Here is a 24,025-nt window from a genome sequence, read left to right on the forward strand (position 1 = left end):
TTACCAAGTAACTTAAGATACAAACCAAAATAGGGGCGGGCTGAACAAAACCTAATAAAGTGGAGGCATTGCCACAAACGCTGTGCCGTTTTCCACTGCTGCTCCGCTGCAGCCATATATGGAGAGGCAGTTGCTCTGTGTTGAATCACAGAGCGTGTGTAAGTGTCGGTTTGTGATGTGTGAGTTAGTGTGTGAATACCCACATGCATACAAAGAATACCTCCTCATGAAAGTTTGGAGTCTTTTGATAATAAAGTTTTGAAATGTAACTGCGGAGGAGCGATTGCAACGGGCGATGCTGCATGTTTGTGACAATGTTCACCTACCCTCCCACCGCCACCACCCTGAAGGTGTAACCTCGACCAAACACTGCTTAAAATGACATAGTTGTACCTTGTGTGTATCCTCTGTCCAACGTCAGGCTGGAGAAAGGCATCGGCCTTAAGCTGAATTTGTTGTGGGTGAAACTGCAGGAGGGGGAAGGAAGTATCCCGGGATACTGCGAGGAATCTAGAGATGGCACTGGTATGGCACTGACCACAGCTGAAACAGAAAGGAACAGTGGTTACTGCAAGCCGTTTCAATGGCAGATCCCACAATAGATGACGGGGGTTCTGATAATGCTAAGGGTTGCTAATGAGATGCAGTAGTTTTACCAAAATCCAATTTGGGGTCATGACTGATGACGGATAGCAAAGACAAAATGAGTTCATTGAATTTATTACAGTTGTATCTTTTTCAACGTCCAACCCGGTTAGTGCATTTGTTTGGTTAACTTCCAAAAAAGTTATGTTAAAGTTTTGCCTTGGTTTGCATTCACCAGCCTGGTTAGTGTTGTATTTGTTCCTGGATCGTTTACACAGCCATCTTGGATCACACGAGCAAGACTAAATCTCGCAAAAAGTAGTTCATTCTTTACAACGGAATCCTGTAAGGCCCATATGTACATATAAGGCATCCAGAAACAATCAACCTTTGGTGTTGACGACTCCTGTCCTTGCATTTTTGCATGGGCGGTGCAAAAATAAGTAAGTCGCTATGAACCCAAAGAGGGTGACAACCACTACTGGATTGAAGACAGAAGTGATGGCAAAGTTACGTGTACTGGAAGCCTTCATCAAAAAGAAGTTCCATCCTGAAGAATAATAATGTAATCAAACAAGCTCACCTTGTGAAAGGAATGACAATGTTGACAAAACAGAGACCACAAGCCATCAAAGCTGTGGAAAAGTTGTTGCTGACGTGAATCAATGAAAAACAGCTCGCGGCAGCTGTGTGTGCGTATCTAACAAAGAAAACACCTGCTACAAGTGAGTCTATTGATGAATTAAAGGCAAGTTTTAATATTAAAAAGGCATACGCATTGTCTTTAGGCATGGCAAGGTTGCAAATGCAGACAAACTCCAAACTCCTCCACCCCCCCTTTCTGGTTGTTTGTCAAGGTTTGCTTATGAAACGTAGAATTACAGTATAAAAAATGTGAATTTCTCTATTTTGTATGTCAACACTTTACAATAAGGTACACAAAATTACACTAACCCTAACCACTATTCATTAGGAACTAATTAGTAACTAATGAGGAACTTAGTAACTACTCTAAATGTATGTCCAAAATGGCAGTGTAGGTAAGATAGCTCATTTCCAAAAGCTTATTTTTTTCCATTAAATCTTATTTTAAATTCATTTAATAATTGTATGCTTGAATAGAGTGTCAAATACTACAATTCAACTCTTCTTACTCTATTTTGTCAATTAATGAATAGAAAACAAGCTAGGAAATATCGCTATTGGGATTTTTGCATTAAAATTCATGTGCTTGTCACAATACCAAAAATGGGCAAGATGACACTCAATAAATATTAATTTTCAATTATGTTAAATGTATAGGTTCTTTACATTAATTCAAAGTACATGTATAAAAATCACACATCTTTCACATCAATTCGTAGTATTTCACAAAACACAGTGTTGTTTGTTTTCTATGTGTTCCACTTGCCCTGTGCTATATCCACCACCATCTTACTTTTAGCACCTTTTCAAAATATGAATACAGTATATGCACCAGTGATGTGCAGTAATATAGGATAGGTGCATGTATTCAAATACATACACATACAAATACAAATAAAATGTAAGTATAGTAAAAATTCCAATTTAATTTCCACTTTGAATGCTAATAATTATTGTTATTTAATTTGATAATTCAAGTTAGATACTGTATATTATGGTGTGTACAAATGCCATCTGCACCAGGTCCACACAGTGCAATGTAATATAATAGGATTACATTTGTATGCTCAACAGCACGAATCCCGCTGAAAAGGACAAGGGGAGGGGTTTTTTATTTGTCTCCTTTGAAAGACGAGCTCTGATTTCACTAAACTCTGATCGATAGCAGTATTGATTGCAACCTATTGATTATTCGAATGCAGCAAGGCTGTGATCAGCAGCTTTAAAGAGATTAGTGAGTGAGTGTTTACGTACGGTTTACTGTATGTGTCCTGATCACTTAAAAGCCAAGCAGCATTTGATTACTGCAGCAAGAGGACCACAGATGTGCCAGGGTCATCAATATTGTTATTGACCGACATTATTGATCAATCAGTGGGTCAGCTGCAGGTTGGTGGAGAGTCGTGCATCATATCTTGGAAAGATAGAGAAGCTATCAAATATATTGATACGTAAAAAGCAAGGAATATATAAATTGACAGTATGAATAGAAAGAATAGTGACTAAATAGTATCCAAAAAGAAGTGTCTGAGCATACACACAAACAAGCTGAGCATCTTCACACCCGTCCAAAGCCTGAGAACCCGAGGTAGTCCAACTTCCATTCTGTGGTATTTTGTACTGGTTTGAAAAGGTCAGGAAGGCGTATTTAACAATGTCGCCATCTTTTCTGTCCACCTCAGACAAAACAAGCTGTGGAACAATCTCATCCAATTAATGATGTGACTCTTGTAGGTAACACCTACTTCATCATTTCACTTTAATTTTACCATTTACATTTTACACCAAGTTTACCATTTATTTTGTTAATTTTGCATACTTTTAATTGACAAAATCAGTGTAACACTTCCTGTAGGAAAGATCATCACCATAAAAGCATGCAAGTACCACTTGCATGTTTAAAGGGGACCTATTATGCTCATTTTCGCCCCTTTTGTGGACTCCTGTAGAGCAGCTACACACAATGACCCACACAGAAGGCTTTCTAGATCTTAGAATCTGTACCTATTCCAGCTGTATTTCCTTGAATTACCAAAACGGTCTGTTTTCATTTATTTCACCCACGCCCTCTCCACTGTGATTTGTCACTCCAAAGCATCCCAGAGGAATTTTGTGGGTATAGGAGTTGATAATAAATGAATAAAAGTAGTGAGGAGCCACCGGTAGCCTGTATGAACTCAAAGAGTGGTTTATTGAATGCAGACAATCTTGAATCCAACAGTGTTTCTCACCTCAAGTCTCGCCTTTTCATTTGATCACAGCTGAAGCATGCAACCAAAGTGCCAGCACTTTGATAAAGAAGGTGAGAAACACTGTTGAATTCAAGAAAAACAGCCAAAGCAAGATAAACACTTTTCATGGCAAATTCTAAGGATCAACACAAAAGTAAGTGAACGCCAAAAATCCCACCCTGGACCTCAGCGGCTTAAGAAAAGGCTCACAATGATGCACATATCACAGACACACTTGAACACAAAGCATAGTATGCCACATTGCACACACTGATGTCATCCACTGACTTTCCACAAATAACCCCGTTGGGATGTGACCTGATTGCTGATGTAACCTGATTGCTGGATGGTTGTCTTCTACCTGCAGTAAACAACATCTGCAATACAAAAGTATGGAAATAAAAACAAGATAAATGAGGACAGAAACCCTAACGAATACACCCGGAGAGAAAAAAAAATATCATTACCAGTGGGAACTTTTAGCTGAGCGTAAGGTGACGCACACAAAGAGAGTTGATCATCAGCTCCTTGGAAATGAAAATTTCATGCATCAGATTTTCAGAGAAACTATGTCAATACTCGGCATATGGTGATGCCATGGATGCCATGGAACGGAATCCATCAGTACGGAAGGTGTGTCAGTTTCCCATACAGGACATTTTAAGTGAGGGACAGGAAGTTCTCATGGTGTCATGGTACAGAAATAGCCATTTTCTTTGGAATTGTACCAATCTGCAATGTGGGACAAGAACACATCTTTCCCTTTTCTGTTCTACAGTGAAGAAAATAAGTATTTGAACACCCTGCTATTTTGCTATTTCTCCCACTTAGAAATCATGGAGGGGTCTGAAATTTTCATCGTAGGTGCATGTCCACTGTGAGAGAGATAAATTAAAAAGAAAAATCCAGAAATCACAATGCATGATTTTTTAACAATTTATTTGTGTGATACAGCTGCAAATAAGTATTTGAACACCTGTGTATCATCTAGAATTCTGACCCTGAAAGACCTGTTAGTCTGCCCATTAGAAGTCCACCTGCACTCCATGTATCATCCTGAATCAGATGCACCTGTTTGAGGTCGTTAGCTGCATAAAGACACCTGTCCACCCCATACAATCAGTAAGACTTTAACTTGTAACATGGCGAAGACCAAAGAGCTGTCCAAAGACACCAGAGACAAAATTGTACACCTCCACAAGGCTGGAAAGGGCTACGGAGCAATTACCAAGCAGCTTGGTGAAAAAAGGTCCACTGTTGGAGCTATCATTAGAAAATGGAAGAAGCTAAACATGACGGTCAATCTCAATCGGAGTGGAGCCCCATGCAAGATATCACCTCGTGGGGTCTCAATGATTCTAAGAAAGGTGAGGAATCAGCCCAGAACTACACGACAGGACTTGGTCAATGACCTGAAAAGAGCTGGGACCACCGTTTCCAAGGTTACTGTAGGTAATACACTAAGACGTCATGATGTGAAATCATGCATGGCACGAAAGGTTCCCCTGCTTAAACCAGCACATGTCAAGGCCCGTCTTAAGTTTGCATATGACCATTTGGATGATACAGAGGAGTCATGGGAGAAAGTTTTATGGTCAGATGAGACCAAAATAGAACTTTTTGGTCATAATTCCAATAAGCGTGTTTGGAGGAAGAAGAATGAAGAGTACAATCCGAAGAACACCATCCCTACTGTGAAGCATGGGGGTGGTAGCATCATGCTTTGGGGGTGTTTTTCTGCACATGGGACAGGACGAGTGCACTGCATTAAAGAGAGGATGACTGGGGCCGTGTATTGTGAGATTTTGGGGAACAACCTCCTTCCCTCTGTCAGAGCATTGAAGATGGGTCGTGGCTGGGTCTTCCAACACGACAACGACCCGAAGCACACAGCCAGGAAAACCAAGGAGTGGCTCCGTAAGAAGCATATCAAGGTTCTAGCATGGCCCAGCCAGTCTCCAGACCTGAACCCAATCGAAAATCTTTGGAGGGAGCTCAAACTCCGTGTTTCTCAGCGACAGCCCAGAAACCTGACTGATCTAGAGAAGATCTGTGTGGAGGAGTGGGCCAAGATCCCTCCTGCAGTGTGTGCAAACCTGGTGAAAAACTACAGGAAACGTTTGACCTCTGTAATAGCAAACAAAGGCTACTGTACCAAATATTAACATTCATTTTCTCAGGTGTTCAAATACTTATTAGCAGCTGTATCACACAAATAAATTGTTAAAAAATCATGCATTGTGATTTCTGGATTTTTCTTTTTAGTTTATCTCTCTCACAGTGGACATGCACCTACGATGAAAATTTCAGACCCCTCCATGATTTCTAAGTGGGAGAAATAGCAAAATAGCAGGGTGTTCAAATACTTATTTTCTTCACTGTAAATAGATGGCAGTTTTTCACTAACAATGCAGGTAATTGGGATTCACCTATTTTCCCTCTAAAAAACATCCAAAAACCGTCAACAATTCTCTATTTACATACTTTGACAAAGAAAGCTATAGTGACGTTGTTATTGTAGCAGCTAACGCAGAGAAATTACTTTTCTGGCATAGTGACACAGCGCCTTGCTCGGACTGCTTCGATGGAACGTGTAGTTGTGATATCAAACACTTTTCTCCATGTAACACAATCAATAGCACGGCAACTTACTCCATGGACAGTTGTTCATCTCTTCCAGCTCGTAGGTGGAAAAAAAGTTTATACCACGGCATTCTTAATCCGTCATGATGAAGTCTCTTGTGTCCTGACCCACTACCTACTGACATCTCATCCTCTTGGCTTCTTAAACATGTAGCTCATCCTCCATTTATTCCGTCTCATTGGTCCCCAAGTTATTGTTCACGGCGGCTCTCACAAAGTCTGCCATGATTAGTCGCAGCTATGCCGTTTCTGTTGATGGAAGTCGTGTTCATTGCTATATGCTATTTGAAATCAATGTGCCTAGGAAAGAATTCGTAGTAATGCTTAAAATGACCAATACTATTAGTATTACATGTGCCTATTACTAGATGGTTACAGCATGTATATCAAATGTTGCTGGATATTGAACATTTTTTATAGGGCTTTTATTTTTATAGGCATGATAGGTGTATGCCCTTTACCTGCATTATTAGTGAAAAACTGTCAGCTATCTAGAACATGCACACAAAAAAAACTTTTAAAAGGGCATTTTGTAAATAAATACTTTTTACAACATTACTGAAGTCAACATTTCAAACTATCTGGAGGTCCATACCATCTATCCTCGTAAAGAGTTTAAGAGACACGTCATTTCTTTACATGTGGCTTTAAGGCCATGACAGACAATGTTGGACTTTTTGGTGGATGGGTAAGTAGTGTATTTGATGGATGTTAGTACATGTCATGAGTTCTTTGTTAATTGGCGTACAGTGACGGGAATATATTTCGACACCCTGTTACTGCATGTTACTGAAGCCGCCTAAAAATATATCACCGACTTCATAACTAATCTGCAGCGCCGTGAGAGTGTGAGAGTGATGCAGAGTGACAAGGTGAGATAACCACATAAGCAATGAGGATTGGCTAAGGTTTAGTAAGATTGCGTCTTCAGCTCATCAGAGAACTTGGGTGGGCGGGTGTTTAGAGCACATCCAAAGTGCCGGGTAGTAGATAGTAGATAGTAGGGTAGAAGATACATTATCACATACTACAGTATTAATTGGCCCTGTACCCTAGAAACCGGGATAAGAAAATGATACCGAAATGATACCGAAATGATACTGTGTCAAAGCCCAGGGCAGTGATACTGATAAACTATAGAGTTTAACCATGTCCAGTATCAGCCCCCGTAGCTGTCCACTCAGAGCGCGTTGCTCTGGTATCGTGCCCGTGAAACAACCAATCAGAGAACAGCGCACGAGCGTGAACACACGGCGTTTGTTTTGCTGCCGTCTGTGCTCTGTCAACATGTCAGCGGTTGACACTCCCGGCGAAAGACAAATAGGGAAAATAGCAAACAGAATATTAGAAATGGAATGTTTTATCACCATTAATGACGAGGACACTCTTGAAATGATCGAAAAAACTAAAAATGCAAATACAAGTCGGAAAACCAAGGACGACCTCAAGCTTTTTTTCTGAATGGCTCATCAACTGCAAGAACGTACGAAGACTGGTAGAAAGTACTCCCCCCGCCCGAGTTAGACAAATACGTGTCTATGTTTATTTTATCAATCAGAAAAGAAAATGGGGATGAATACGAGCCTGATTCTCTCAAATCAAAATTCAACTCTCTGGCACGTTACATGACGGAAAAACAAAAACTAAATTTCCATGAAGGCGAACAGTTCAGACACAGCCGTGACGTGTTATTGTTGAAATATTTTTGCAATTATTGTGTTTACACTGTTTAGATATAATACATGTCATAAACTGAAAATTTTCTGGAAACAAAATGGTCTTTTGATTAAATAGTACGTGATAATAAGCTCATGATTAAATAGTATGTGATAATAAGATCATCACATGGTTTGTCTGGTATCAGGCCAGGTATCATGCCCCGAAGTGTCAGTATCAGCGCGGGACCGAAGTAAGTATATAACTATAGCGAGAGATGGCTAGTGAGGAGGACTCCAGTGAGAAGACTGGATGAAGTGGATGAAGTAGACACTACTTTAACCTTGTTGAGTCAAAGGTAAAAATGGACACGTCGAATGTACATTATGTCCCCGAAAAAAAACGTAGTCCACATCTCGTGGACTCAAACCTACAGAAACACCTGTCGACTGCAATAAACTCAAACCTCTGTAGTGGTGCCCGTCATTGCTGTGCGTGTGTATTGGGGGGCAGCAGGGGCAAGTAATGCAATAGTTACTTTTACTGGTAACTAGTTACTTTTGTAGTGGAGTAACTCAGTTAGTATATTCAACTAGCAACTATACTTACTTACTTTTTTTCAGTAACATGCCCAACACTGTTGCCGTGTCTATTTTCCATATTTGTCGTCTCAAATCTGTTCCTGAAATCTGTAATTGGGAATCTGCATTTGCTTTAACGCAGTTAACAGTCAATGCTGTGCCTCAACGTTTACTCGGATGTTTTGTTTCAATTGTTTAATCCCTGTTGTCCAGCAATGTTTTGTATGTTGCTACTATTTTCAAGACCTTTCAAATCAACCCTATTTCCACTGCCTCTGTTGAATCATTTTAACACATCACTTTTAAATTACTCTCTCTCAGCCCCCCTGTAATCACTGTAATCTACACAACTGACCTTCACCATCTTCACTGTGCAATCTCACCTTCACCATCACCACTACTCAGCCGCAGCGATAACACACCCACCTGAATCACCATCCACAAATGCAAGTCCGTGCTCTCGTTCCAATAAAAAATTGACTACAACTCACTATCCTCACCGCCCTCTTCCCTTGTCTCCTCCGTCGCCTCTGCTCCCCTTATCACCTGTCCTCTCTCCATATTTGTACCTACCTCCCAAACACATCTGTCTAAAATCATCGCTGTGGAACTTGCATTGTAGAACCCATCCCACCCTCCCTCGTTAGACACTGCCTCCCTACCATCTGCCCAATTATCACCAGAATTGTAAATTCCTCTCTTAGTTCCTCAATTGTCCCTTTTTCTCTCAACCTGTCTGCCATCAAGAAACCTGGACTCAATTCTGATGATCTCATTAACTCTATGCCCACATCGAACCTCCCTTTCCTTTGCAAGATCCAAGATCCTGCCAACCAAATCAAGACCCATCTCAACAACAACAAAAAAACTTTACCAACAATTTCAATCTGGGTTCCGCATTCATCATAGCACAAAAACTGGCCTTCTCAAGGTTTCACATGACCTCCTGTTCTCTTCAGACTGTGGACTACCTTCCATCCTCCTGGGCCTCACTGCCGCTCTTGACACAATCAACTAGTACATTCTGCAAAAATGTTTTCTCCACTTCGTGGACAACACCCTCGCCTGGCTAACAGCTTACCTCACAGACCAGAAACAGTTAGCACTTTGCAGGTTTTATGTTTCATTTGCATCAAAGCAAAGCTAAGCAGTTCTATTTTCTGAATTTTGTTCCCTTTCTGCACCCAAAATTAACCTGAACCACAACCAAGGTACATCCTGGACCATGAAAATAGCATACCGTTCATACAAAATACGTACATAGTCATCTCTACAGGTACACATGACAGATCGGAATGACTTCTGTTCCATGTTTGATTGTTTTTTGTTTTGCTTAAAACATTGCTTATGTGATAATTCAAGGTTTTATGATATCAACGTATTGACACTGGAATAAATTATGAACATTACACTTGAAATCAAGATGAAATTTGAATATGGAACAAATTGGAAGTGTTACATAAGAGATTAGGTTTGAGTTTAGAGGTTCCACTCTATACAATACATACAATGGAACCTCGGTTAGCTTGTTCTTATGTTTGCGTCAAAAATGTATGTAAGAATCCTGCCTCGTTTTGTGTTTATTTCACAATGTTATTAATAAATGGCTTGAGTCCAACTTTGTTGATAACATATCTTTATTATAGAACATGCCTGTTAGCATGCTCTCAACTGGAAAGTGCAACAGGAAGTCATTATCTCCTAGCTCCATCGCCCATCTATCTGCATTTGCATGATTTATTATGGGAAATTATGGGAATTGTTTCTTTTGAGAGTGACCTTCTGGAATGGATTAATGACATCAACTGAGGTCCAACTACACTGGGTTGCATCATTTCATAAGTACTGTGTTACTTAAGCTTATTTCATACACTCCTGGCAGTGGCAAGCTCAGAGACTTGTTTTAACAGTCAATGCTGCCTTGCCAGGCACCAAGTCACAACAAATCACTGATAATGCTGACTCAGAATATGCGTTGTAATTGCTTCCACATTACCACCATGTGAGGTGGCAGCAGAGTGATGCCATGCTTAGACAGAGCTCACTTCAGAGAGTCTTACTCTGGTCATATCGAGACAAAACAATCCTAAAATCCTATTGGTCAAATCTACAGACATAAGAGAAACATGCAGGGCATTGCAGATGCTCTGCAATACATGGTGCAGCTAACCTTTCCAAAGGGCAGGACAGCAGTACTGTGGGTCGTGTTTGTGATACTGTGGGAGTTGCTCAATATCAATGAACGCATGGCCACATAACAAGAAGAATGACTGGTAGCTAAATATAACACATTTTCTGAAAACAGAAAATAATTCAAAGCACAAGTAATTCAATGAATGTGGAAAACAAAAAACACAGAATTTGACAGGTAACACTTAACCCTTACAACGCCACGAGTATCATTTATTTACTGCAAGAAGATGCTCACTGAACAAGCTTCATCTTCATTTACTCTTATCGAGCAGCTATACATGATATTATATACATGATATCATCTCACTTCTACAACTACCTTAACTTTCATTCCAAAATCAGCACGCACACACATACAGTAAAGTCTTGTTATATTGATATTGTCGGGAGTCGGAAAAAATATCAATATAACCGGACTGTCGATATATCCGATCCTGCGCCGAACTGCATTAAAAATGGGCAATAATGCACTCGACGAGCAGCTTAAATCAATCTTTGCTTAAGGATTTCAATACCAAAAAAGAACACGGCGAACGGCTGCTTCCAGTCAACTTTATTTTTCACACTTCCACCACCAGAGCGCAGCACACACACCGATTCCCGCATTCCCGCACTTCCTGGTTCACAGGTCATGCTCAACCCGCCCCACTTAGCTGGCCAAACACATGCCTGCAACAGAAGAACCAACTGCGTTCGTGGATTCTCTCGTGTGTATAGATTCTATACACACGAGAGAAATGCATGTACATATGAAAAACTGTGCTTATTGCAAGCGATAAAAAGATATCTGAATACAACACAATTAAATACATGTATTTGTACGCTTGTGTCTTCGTTGGAATAGGTGTGTATGCTATGTCAGTTGGTTCTTCTGTTGCAGGCATGTGTTTGGCCAGCTATGTGGGGTATTGAAATCCTTAAGCAAAGATTGATTTAAGCTGCTTTTGTATCGATATAAGCAGACCAAATTGGCTGGTGGGAGATGAAAAGGGCATCGTAGTAACCAGATTATCATAATAACCAGGTATCGTACTAACGGAACTAATTATATCATAAAAGACTAGAAATTTGCCGGGAAATGAAAATAGTATCGTAATAAGCAGTAATTCGTTATAACCGATATCGATATAACGAGACTTTACTGTATTTACCTTGGATATGTCTTTTTCAAACAAAATGGTTTCAGGGCTTCAAAGGTTAAATTGAAGAACCGCATTGTTCCTTTACTCCCACATACTTCATGAGTGACTACTGATTACTGTGAGAGCTACTTCTCGTTTTAGTCCGCCTCTGGCATTTGAATCCATGCTTACCTTACCAATGATGTTTCTGCTTTTTTTCACTACTTGTTGCTTCACCTTAGCTTTTAATTTTTTTTCTGGTTTTGCTATTTTTTGTCATTTCTGTGTTGTAATTTGTATTTTCCTATGTCAGCAATCTAATAAAGACAACATTTGGCTGTTCTCCGCATCCTCGGTCTGACCAATAGGTTATATCAAATATCAAATGGATTGACGTTAACAAGCTGAGTTGCGGTACATACGTGTGTTGCTTGGTTGTGAATCCATAGGAATCATCATTTTGCCCCGCGTTCCCCTCCTGGCAGCCAAGGAGCGTTCCAGAGTAGAAATAGTGCTGGATGCCTCGTCACCGTCTGCTCCTGAAAAAATACAAAAAAACATACCGGAATTTACTGAAAGTGTTTCAAACAAAGCTGACTTTAAGTTTTACCTTATTTTACCATACCACAAGTTGCATTTTTTTTAAGTTTGTTTGGTCATGTGAGTTGTATATCAAAATATATATGACTGACATGAAGCAAAGTGTGATCATTACGGTCGACAACTGGAAAATAGAACTCTAGTCTTGGATTCAGTGCTGTGGGATGAGATTGGGAACTTGGAGAACTTGCTTAGTGGTAACTTGCTTGTTGGAATCATTGGCTTATGATGCTAATTTAGCCTGTTCAGCCTCCCAGGTATCTTCTTAATGCTTTTGTGTAGCTGAGTGTTCCCTTAACAGAGCGGCCACCTATTCAGCCGACTTCGAGTTTGGAAAATAATACTTGTATGTTCCGTGCATTCTTTGTTTCTGGACTGATTAAAAATGACTTTTGAATTTCAGTGTGATTTTTTTTACAGTTTCCTGGAATTTTAATATTTTTAATAATTAACCACATATATTCAGTGACAAGGATGACTCCGGCACCTGAGTGGCTGCTCTTGCTGCCCATCTGGCTCTCTGATTGGCTGTGGGCAACCTGGGGGAGGTCCTGGCAAGAATGGATGGGTGACTCGTGTCCAGATGGGGCCACACTTGGAGCTTTTTCAATGTTCTTCATCTCCATCTCCTCATGATGGATCCAGAGATCCGGCGGTCTCAGATCCTTCTGGCTGCCCTTCCTTTTACTCACACTGTGGCTCGCTCTCTTCCTGCAAAAAGCAGTGAGAAATATCAATGGGCAAACTTTTTGACTCGCGGGCCGCATTGATATGACAAAATTTACGGGGGGGGGCAGACTATATATTTTACACGTAACAGTCCACCTGGTATTATTGTATCTGTAAAATTGTCATGCAATCTGCTATTATTATTTATTATTTTATATTTATATTTACATATTCTAAAAATAATAAATTATTATAATAATTACAATAAAATTACAATAATAATTATTATATTATTATTATGTAAAATATGCAAATATAACAATAATATTATATATAAATAATATAATAATTAGCATTAATATAATAATTATAATAATCATAATAGTTCTAATAATAATTATAATAATCTAATAATCTAATAATAATAATTATTATTATTATTATTATTATGTGCTTGTGTCCCTTTTTTCAGGAGCACTTTGTAAACAACAGACCATGTCAAAAAACGAAATTGATAAAACCATCAAAAGGTTGGCTCAGGCCATGATGCCAGGTTGTATGTTGAGTTTAAATGAGGCCGTAGTTTGCCCACCACTGGTCTAAACCCAGCTCACGTTCACTATTCGTGGGTGAACAATCCAACGTTTGGTGAATTCTGCTTCACAATGATGAATGTATTTAATTAAACATAAAAACAATGTATTTAATTAAATATATACATATATATTCAATTAAATTTATATCGGAACAAAGTCAGAATGAGGGAAACCATTTCAGTTAAAATATTTAACACCATATCATTCACCTTTATCAGCACAAAGCTAATATGCAGTTTTTTTTCTTGAAATATATATAACTTTGTATATTTATTCATTCATTCATTTTCGACCGCTTATCCTCACGAGGGTTGCGGGCGTGCTGGACCCTATCCCAACTGAGAGGCGGGGTACACCCTGGACTGGCCTAGCATAGTTATAAAATATTAAATTGGTCCTTGTATTCTTTCATTTTTTTATATATATATATTCTCCATTCAAATACAAACTTTTACTTAATATTTTGACTTTATTATAATATCTAATATTTATTATTCTAAAAACTGGCCAATGAAAAAAAACCTCCCTGTTTTAATTGGTATGTCTAAACATCATAAGTAAAATTGGCCAAGACCAATTGCATGTGACAGATGGAAGAATTGGATGAATGCAGATGTAGTTTTGATATAAACAGAGCAAATTACTGTTAAAGAGTAAAATGTGATGAAAGTCTTACAGCCCAGCTCCGTTTTGATTTTGAATGTAACTTAAGATGTCATACATTCATTTGAGGCCGTATTCAAAAGAAAACAAATAGCTCTAGAAAGCAACCGGGCCGAATCATTAACCATCTGCTGTGCTTCAGGCTGGCGATTCTAAGACGTCATACTTGCGCTGCTGGGCGGAGGAGCGCCGGGTACAGATGACGGCCACGATGACCACCACCACCACGGTGATGGCTCCCACGGAAACCACGATGATGACCAAAAGGTTGCTGTTCTTTTGAGGGGTAGCGCTGCCGTGTGGCGGATGCATTTGACCAATGGGAGACTCTGGAATACAAACAAGAGAGGATCAGTCTGCATGTTTAACACAAATGTTGATATCTGTTTATGCCCTGGTGGTGTAGTCCAGGTTCAATTCCGGGCCAGGTTCCCAAAACCCAGCTACTAGAGTTGTCTAGTGCCGGTCCAAAGCTAGGATAAATGCAGGGTTGCAGCTGGAGTGTTTTATTGTGGCTGGTTGTTTAGGGACTGTGGTGGGTCTTGACTCAATTTGCATATTTCGTGGTTGAACAAGGGGTCTCTATTCTTTTGGTGGTGTTGGCGTGGTCCAGGGGGACGTAGTCATTTGTCGGGCATTGTTTGGTTGTGATCAGTAGTCATGGTCCAGTATGGTATGGTATGGTCCAGCCCTGACCACACACCCATGATCACACACCTCTCCAAAACGTCATGTTAGCAGCGTTAGCCAGTGAGCCAAAAACTCTCGGGTTGTCCAGACCAGTTCTTAATAGGGGTGTCCGATACTTTTTCACGTTCACTTTCAGCAACAGCAGGTATGAGGAATGCTTTGTAAATGTTTTGTTGTTTATTTTTGGGGCGTGGAGTTTGTTGTTTTTCAGCTATGCGGTCTTGCGAGGATCCTCATTCTGTTTTTTGTGCTTTGGATGTGTGCTGGGGTAGCTTGTAGGGGTGCGCCAATCAATCGACCACTGATCGGTATCGGCCAATATCACTGATAAAGCACGGTATTGATATCGGCCGATACTATCCTTTAAAATGCCGGTCTCATCTGCCAATCAGCTCCGTCCCCACTGCAGCATCCAGAACAAGCATGTCTGCTGTGTGTGGGACTTCCTGCCTTTCTGAGAGTGATATGAGTACTGATATCAGAGATTTTAGAAGCATCCATCCATATTTTTGTGCTTATCCAGAGTTACTTGTGGGGGCAGCAGCCTAAGCAGAGGAGCCTGGACTTTCCTGAACCCAACAGCTGCGTCCAGTCCCTCCCAGCCAGCCCAAGACGCAGCTGAGTGACAGAGTTTCTCAAACCTGACATGGGTCTTCTCCAAGATCTCCTACCAATTGGGCACTGAACACCTGTCCAGGGAGGCATGCAGGAGGCATCCTGACCAGACACCGAGCCACCTCATCTGACTCGCAATGCGGATGAGCAGCGGCTCTACGCAGAGTTCCTTGTGGATGACAAGAGCGTCTCAACCTAGATATTTGATGCAGGCTGACAAATTCCGATTTTTTGCTGATATCAAATGCGTGCTATGGTAGATACTAGGGGTGTGCCAAGCAATCGGCCACTGATCGGCACATAGACTAACACTAACAATACAATAGACTAACAATATAACACCAATATAACCTTATTTATATTTGGGATTTATTGTTGTAGCAAAATGGCCCTCCTTAAAAGCAGTAACTTGTATGTGATTACATGCACAATCACTTCTCACTTGGCACAGGAAGAAAGAGAATAAGTAGAACACAACGATGAAACCCAATGAAGATAAATGAAAGTGTGTTAGAGAGCATCAGCAGAAACAGAAAATATGAACAAGGTCAAACAGTGTGAAAATGGAATGGAAAGCTGAAGTGACGAAGGAAAAAATGTGAAGGACTCAGTGGAAGAGAAAGAGAAAACGACTGTGACACAAAGAAGGAGGCATTTCACCTCCTCACCGCAGCCCTCCGTCTTTCTCAAGTCAGTTGTCTCTTCCAATGAAAAGCACAATCCATCACATCTCACCACAGAGGCAAAGGGAAGTCAGTGTAATTTGCTCTTTCGCGGAACATTTTATAGTTTTTAAGCCGGGGGTCTCAAACTCATGGCCCGTGTGCTAATTGCAAATTCCCCCAAAACTCCAACAACATTATATTGTTTCATATACGTGTTGTGACCATTACCGGAACCTGCTTGCGGGCACAATGATTTCATAAAGCCCATTGCAACACTTAATTCCGTCAACAACAGCAGCATAGGGAGCATGTTTATGTTTACCATTATTCATGTCAAATTATGTGAAAGCTGCCAGTGGCAACACCTTTTGGACAAATCACAATCCAAAACCTAACCTGAATGTATTGAGGATGAGCTCCAGGATTTAGGAGTGAGCGGGCAAGAAGTGAGGGTGAAACATTGGAGCAGACAAAAATTATTTTTCAAGGTGATATATCAATATATCAGTCAGCTAGATTGAGAACAATCAACTCTCAACTCTGGTCCGTCACCTTTCAGACATCCATGTGAAACATAAACCACAATAACAATTCCTATTGTTACAAGGATTGACATCATTCAGTGGTATAAATGTGAAACCTGTCAAGCCAGGTTGACAGAAATTTAGTGTTTTGCTGCAGTAGCGACACTGCTCCCTCCAAGAGACTACATCACCACTAACAAACAATTGTTAGTGCTAAAAAAAAAAACCTGCAAACAAATACTCGGTGATAGCTCCTACAATAACAAGGTCACTACAGCTTGGTAAATATATGGTAATAGTAATGGTAATGGTAATGGTTTTATTTCATTTGAACATGCATGAGATCACACTTCAGTGCATCCCATAATCAGTTCCCAGTTCCACATGTCCAAAAGGAGTAGGAAGAGGCAAGGCTTATTAAATCCTACCCCTCCATCTGGTACTTTTACAATCAGTAACTGTTACATTTGTTCACTTCCTGCTTTCCATAATAGAGTTTAAGGTTTTTTTTTGTTTTTTTCAATATTGTCCCTCGTACCGAAGTACGAGGTGATATGAGCATCCAATGCCATAATGTGTACCATAGTGTCAATATAGTGATATATATAGCACATCATGACTGGTTCAAGACTCTTCATCCTTGTATTTAGCAAACATCAACTGCTTGTATTGTTTCTTGAATTGGCTCATCGTTGTGCATTGTTTGATTTCCTTACTCAATCCATTCCATAGTAGGTCATGGTATGTAAATTAAGCTTTGGTGGCGGTTTTTGAGGTTTTATTTAGAAGGCAAAATATTTAGCCCTGTTGGTTTTCGCCTAGGTGTGTGTTTTCGGTTGTGGCAACAGGCTGTTCCTTTTTGTTAATTTTTCTTCCATGAGTACCTTCTTCATTTTGCTTTGCACTGTGCATGTGGACCTTCCAGCTCTCACTTAAGACTTTTGGTACACAGTGTCTCTGTCTCTGCATGTGGGCTCCAAGACCTCGTTCACACAGACACATTTAAACCCAATAAGATTACAAGGCAAATGATTACTGCCTGAAACATCCGCTGCAAAGGAGCATCGTTAACATTACAACAGGAGTGGTGGAGCCAAAAGGTCCCAGGATATTTTTTCAACTGTTAAGCAGGAAATGCGAAATACTTTCCACAAATATAGAGGTGTTTTCATCTTGGGTGTATTGCAGAGATACATTTACCAAATTTAACACATTAGTTTATTTTGTAGTGCTTATCAATTCTTCCATCCAGCTTTTTTCACTTATCCGAGGTCCAGCTCCTTGTGGCAGATCCTGAGGCAACTTTACTCTCCTGGATGACAGTGCTTCTCACCCTGTCTCTAAGGGAGAGAGAGCACAGTCACCCTACGGAGGAAACTCATTTAGCCCGCTTGTAGCCACCATGTTATCTCAGTCACTACCCAAAGCTCATGACAATAGGTGAGAACCGTAGCTCGATCAGAAATATGAGAGCTTTGCCTTTCAGCTAACCTCCCTCTTCACCATGACAGACCAGTGCAGTCCGCATCACTACAGATGCTGCACCGATCCGCCTATCGATCTCACACTCCAGCCTTCCTTCACTTGTGAACAACACAACAATATACTTGAACTCCTCCAGCTGGGGCAAGACCTCACTCCAACTTGAAGGGTGCAATCCACCCTTTTCCGTGGCCTCAGACATGGAGGTGCGAAACACCCCAGTAAATGCTGGTGGACACAGCCCGACCACATCATCTGCAAATAGCAGAGGTGAGACCCTCAGGACCCCAAAGTGGACATAAGAATAAGATGAATAAATAATAACAGCTATAAGGTATACGTGACGTGATTATAGTTACATTTTCATTATATAGTACTGTAATTTTTACCTATTCCACCCCATTAGAAAGCATCAAAATGTTCTCTGCTGGGAGTTTCTCTGGTAGTGAGAGGAAGCTCAGCATTGTAAAGAAGGAGAAACGTTAAAGATGAAATATGGTCAACCAGGTGAATGAGCCTTTGCCCTCAGTGACGTGCCATCCAGGCAGAGGGGGGCCTAGGTCAGAGAGCATGGATTTATGACCACCCGTGGCAGCAGCAGCAGCAACAACAATGCCGACAATATTTGCCCACAGAGACACGCACAAATCAGGTCATTCTCCAACATCCTACGGTGATGCTCTAAATCACTGCCAGACACAAACCTTGACTCCTGCCCTCCACAAAGCAGGTTGTCTTCAAGCACAAAAATAATCTACCAATCTGTAGTGGGCAAAATAAGCATTTATAAGCCCTGCTGATTTTGTAAATTTACTACCTTACGTAGCATTATTTTAACAGAGATGGACCAAATGAAAAAAAAAATATCGATTATACTTTACTTGAATCACCAAATAAAACATGACCTAGGAGTTGGTGTAGAAAGTATTGTTGGTGAGCCCTGAGGTTAGATGTTTTATGTAGTCGTTCCCCAGGATAGCACACGTATTTTGAGAGAAACATCCCCAAAGCAAACTGTTTCCTCTTTGTTGTTTGACAGTAGGGATGCTGTTGTCAGATTCATTCACAATTCAGTCCACTTGATGCCAAAGACCTCCATTTTGGTGAGATGGGAACACATCACTTTCTCTCAAGCCTTGTGTGAGCCATTCAGGTGTTTCTATGTCAAAAGTTGAGACGGGTCTGTACAGGTGTCTTCTTGGACAGGGGGACCTTACGAGCACTGCAGGATCTCAATCTATTGCAGCAAAGTACCGTACTAATGATTTTCTTGCTGCTTGTGCTTCCAACTTCCTGTATACCATGACCTTTGTCATTGTGGGTTTCTCCCTGACCTTTCTCGCAATCATCCTCACCCTACCAGGTGAAATTTTAAATGTAGATCCACAGCGAGGGTCATTGACTGTTATCTTGCATTTCTTCCATTTATCAATGACCAGCGGTCTATTCCAGTTTTGTGCAGGTTTACACTCTTGTCCCTGAGGTTCACTTTGGCCCTGTCCATGGTGCTGGAGAGGTTTGGAACATAGTCTTTGTGTGATGGGTGTATTTTATCCACAAAATGAGTTGAGATTGGGAATACTTGCTGAAAGGGACAGGGTTAAAATAAAAACCGGTTTGTAGGGATCACAATGCTGGCTGGCTGGTAAATACCTATTTCACTAAATCGAATATGAAATAATGTATAATTTTAATTGTACTTTTTTTTTCTGGGTAACCATACACTTTGCATAAACATTATGGAGTTAATGTTTTTATACAAAGTTACAAAATTAGCTACGATGAATGATTACTTATGATTAAATTTACATTACATTTTTTTGCTTTCTTACCCAACTTCCAACTTGATCAGAGCTACTGTTGGTATGTGTGGAACTGCACATTGTTTGGAATGGCTTTGCAGCACATTTGGTCAATAACATTAAAAAAACAAATAGTTATCGCTTGTTTCATTGGTGCTATTACCATAGGTCTGATTAAACCATATTTATATAATCCATGTTTAGTCAGAAAGTAAGAATAAAGAAAAAAAACAATACAGTAGTTTTACCATTCATGTTGCTTCTGTCAATCAGGTTGCTATCAGGTGGCCAGTAGGCGTGGTCTCCTCCACGACCTTGAAGACCCAAAGAAAAGAGAAGTACATTAGACATAGATATCGGAAAATGGAAGAGGATGGAGAAGGAAAGACTGCTCTGTATTCGACCTGTTGCTCACAGATACAGGGTACACAAACCTCCACCACCATACCACTACAATTCAGCAGGTCAGTTCTATTTTTTGGTTCACTTGGTAAATATTGAAGGAAACATGAACAGACTACCTACAGGAATGGAACACCATACAGGAGAGCAAGAGAAGGTTCTGGGGGTGGCAACTCCATATCAATTATTTTGCTCCAGTGCTACTGTTAATTTAGATGGTGAACATGGCACCATGTTTGTTATTTTGAAACCAAAATCTTCTGCCCACAATAAAGCAGTTAAAGGAAACATAATGTTTTTTTCCACTTTTCTGACTTATAAATCTATTTACAATGTTGTATTCTCGCTGCGAGTAACTCTGTAATATTGTTGTCTGTCTCTTCTGTATTTAAGTGTTTTTACAAGTGTCACAGGAGTTTGAACCTGACACAGATGCATTTACAGACACTCCGGACACCACAACCATGTATTTATTGTATGTGTATATGTGGTCAAAATAAACAGAAATGCAAAGGAAAACAACAAGTCGATATTATTATCACTCACTTTGTAACTCTTAATGCAGAATTAGAATTGGCTGCATTAAATGCTCAGAATTCCCAGAAAACTCACATAAAACATGTGAATTCAACTTAAATGACGTGGTGTCTTTGAACACCTCATCATTGCAGTATGATTCAAATATTCTTCTATAGTAGATTTTCAGACGTGTGCCTTCTCTGAACTTGACTTCAATTTTCAGTTCATTTGCCACTGCTAATACACCAAATGTATAGAAACCTGCCCTGCGGTTTGTTTCACACATAAGGACATAAGATATCTTAACAAGGCAACTGGGTTCTCTTGTTTACGTCAAAGTTTTGTTCAAACAACTTGACTCGTTTGCAAATGTCACATTTCTAAAACACACAAGAGAATTCAATGCAAGAATGGCGAGTTGGAGTTAAAAATGTGGTTTTAAGGATGTCCATACAGCCACTCATCTACTATGTTATGGTAGGGTTCATTTTTTACTTGCTACTTAACGAGTTGCATTAAAGAACATCACATGGTTGCATTTACTCCATTCAACATGTCTGAAAAGGACTGACAAGAAGCAGATCTTATTTATCTATTACTGATAATTCATTCACACCATATTTTTAACCTTGTAATATTTACAATGGTTCATGTTGCTACATGTTACCATTAAAAAGTGCAGTAATGAAGAAAGAAGGAAGGAACCACAGGAAGGAAAGTGGGAGCAAATAGGAGTAAACCAAATAGTTTGTCCAAATTAGAAAATGCATTAAAGGATGCTACAAAATAGAGACGAACACAAATACAATTATTACATACAATAATTCTTGAAAATATGCCTAAATTATTTTAAAAAGTGTCCAGATTTATTATACTATTGTTATTGTTGATTAATTTTATTTTTGCTGTGTACTGTCACATGCAAAGTGGTTTATCAATTACATTTCTATTGACAACTCATCTAAAGGCCATAATAAAAGCATGGTCTTGTGGATCAATAGCTTATTGCCATCCATGTAAATGCAGACAAGGTGGTAACATCATGTTGATGAAAATCAATACGGTATGTGGGTGTGTGTATGAATTTCACGCAGAGCCAAAAAGCTACCGCACACAAGATAACAAGATGAGACAAGTGTCGGAAAATGAGGCCATGGGAAGTCAATGGAACTCATCAACGGTGGCCAATGACCCTCAAAATATCTGCTGCTACACTAATCTTTACCTGGAGTGATTTCTTTAGGGCACTGTTGTCTTTCCCTCCAAGGACAGAATACAAAACGAATGAATGAATTAAATGAAATGTGTGCTCAGCGGCTGCATAGAATGCCTGTTTTTGTTATACATAGCCGATTTTGATACAGTATCAGCCTGCCTAATTTGTGTTCATAAAGAATTGAGAATGATATACGTGTCCAACAGAAGACTTAGGGCTCTATTTTCGTAGACCAGGCACAGTCTGCACCTGCACAGCGCCATGCCTACTCTGCACCAAAGGATTGTGTCCAGTGCACATTGCAATTTTTGTGAGCAGTGCAGTCTCGCACAGTCGGAATGCACTGGCAACGCCTCCATCCCTTCCACCAGCGCAAGTGGCAAAAAGGGAGGAGAGAAGGCATGAGAGGGTTTACACAGCTGAGTGTAATCTTAACCAATTAAATGAATGCTTCTCATTGCCTTTAAATGCGGAGGGCCCAGTGGACTGCACATCAGAGGCCACAATTCATATCACCATGTAGACCACCTCTGTTCCTGACAGTCACATTAAACACAGCAGCAGGCTAATCCAGGCATTGTGCTTATGATCCACCTGCTTTCATAATCTGTCGTCGCCAAATAGAAGAACCTTTTGATGGTGATCTTCTCCATATCCTCCTTACATGTACTCCATCTTTTCAGATCACGTTAAGAATAAAGATTGGGACACTAGGGCAAGGTTGCCCCCCTAAATAAATGGCTCCCATCCATCCACTCATCAATTTTCTGTACCGCTTATTCTCACAAGGTATGCTGGAGCCTATCCCAGCTGTCTTCGGGTGAGAGGCGTTGTACACCTTGGACTAGTGGCCAGCCAATCACAGGGCACATATAGACAAACATTCAACAACATTCATACCTATGGACAATTTAGAGACGCCAATTAACCTAGCATGTTTTGGAATGTGGGAGGAAACCTCCAAATTAAAAAAATGTAAAACTGACACACTTGCCAGACTCATCTCTCGTCTCCGTGGCCGGGCTATGTGTGCTCTGCTCAGTAAACATCCAATCCCTGTTAGTATGCAAATGAGCAAAGAGTATGTAAAACAAAGAATAATATAACGTCGGTCGGTTGTTAAAATATGTCTGGAAGATATTTTACGACAAAGTGCGATCCACCCACTTCTCCAGGTTGAGGGCTGGACACACAGCTAACAACCAATGCTTTGAACAAAACACTGTTAGGAGAGGAGAAAGAAGGTGCTGGCGCAAGATGTGTGTGAATGTATAAATGCCTGTTAACAGGCATGTGCATGCCTAGAACCGCCATGCCTAAATACTTCGTATCGGATGCAGTGGCTGTTTGTGGTTGGCTAAAAATGTGAATTCATTAGTTAGAGGCTATCAGGAGAAGCTACCTATCATACTTTCAGCTGCCGTCGGGTTGAGTTCACATGTCTTTGATCTGATATCAGATGTGATGGGTCAATTAATACAAAAATGTGCATGCTGGTTGAGACAGTTACATTAAATAGTGGTTGCTGTGATTTTTTTATGCCACTGAAATGTGCCAGACACTCTTTGAGGTTCTGGTGAAGTGTACGTCTGGTTATCATTCAGGGCACCTTTGGCGTCCTGTTTTGTCACAAAAATGTCACTGTGGCAAGCTGAAAATGTGGACACCTCCGCAGATGTGCTGCCACGCCCATCTCGGCACAGCCCTGTCAACCAAATTACTGTGCACAGTGGTGTGCAAGGGTGTGCCACATTCCGCCACCCTGCGCAACAAAATTAGAGCCCTGAGACTTACATAGATCATGCAACATATCCCAGGGGTCGATACTGTGACCAAAACTGTTCACTGTTCAATTAATGACATCTGTCAAGTCGTGAAAGACCTAAAGCTAGTATTATTTGGAGACGTAGTACTGCATTTTGTTCTC

At 40.3% G+C, this 24,025-nt stretch overlaps 1 protein-coding gene across 2 annotated transcripts in view; it reads right to left on the bottom strand.

The window, feature by feature from the left end:
- Positions 1–24,025, bottom strand: part of dcc (DCC netrin 1 receptor) — a 278,014-nt gene that overhangs the window by 33,866 nt on the left and 220,123 nt on the right. For both annotated transcript variants that reach the window (XM_058057936.2, XM_078799161.1), the window contains exons 22-26: positions 20,210–20,275; positions 14,350–14,512; positions 12,743–12,966; positions 12,078–12,194; positions 394–543 (exon numbers count right to left, since the gene is read on the bottom strand). In XM_058057936.2, coding sequence (XP_057913919.2) covers positions 394–543; positions 12,078–12,194; positions 12,743–12,966; positions 14,350–14,512; positions 20,210–20,275 — 720 coding nt within the window. The remainder of the gene's footprint in view (positions 1–393; positions 544–12,077; positions 12,195–12,742; positions 12,967–14,349; positions 14,513–20,209; positions 20,276–24,025) is intronic.

Source organism: Doryrhamphus excisus, linkage group LG19, assembly GCF_037039965.1.
Source record: "Doryrhamphus excisus strain RoL-2023G ecotype Guam linkage group LG19, RoL_Dexc_Guam_v1.1, whole genome shotgun sequence".
Classification (NCBI taxonomy): Eukaryota; Metazoa; Chordata; class Actinopteri; order Syngnathiformes; family Syngnathidae; genus Doryrhamphus; species Doryrhamphus excisus.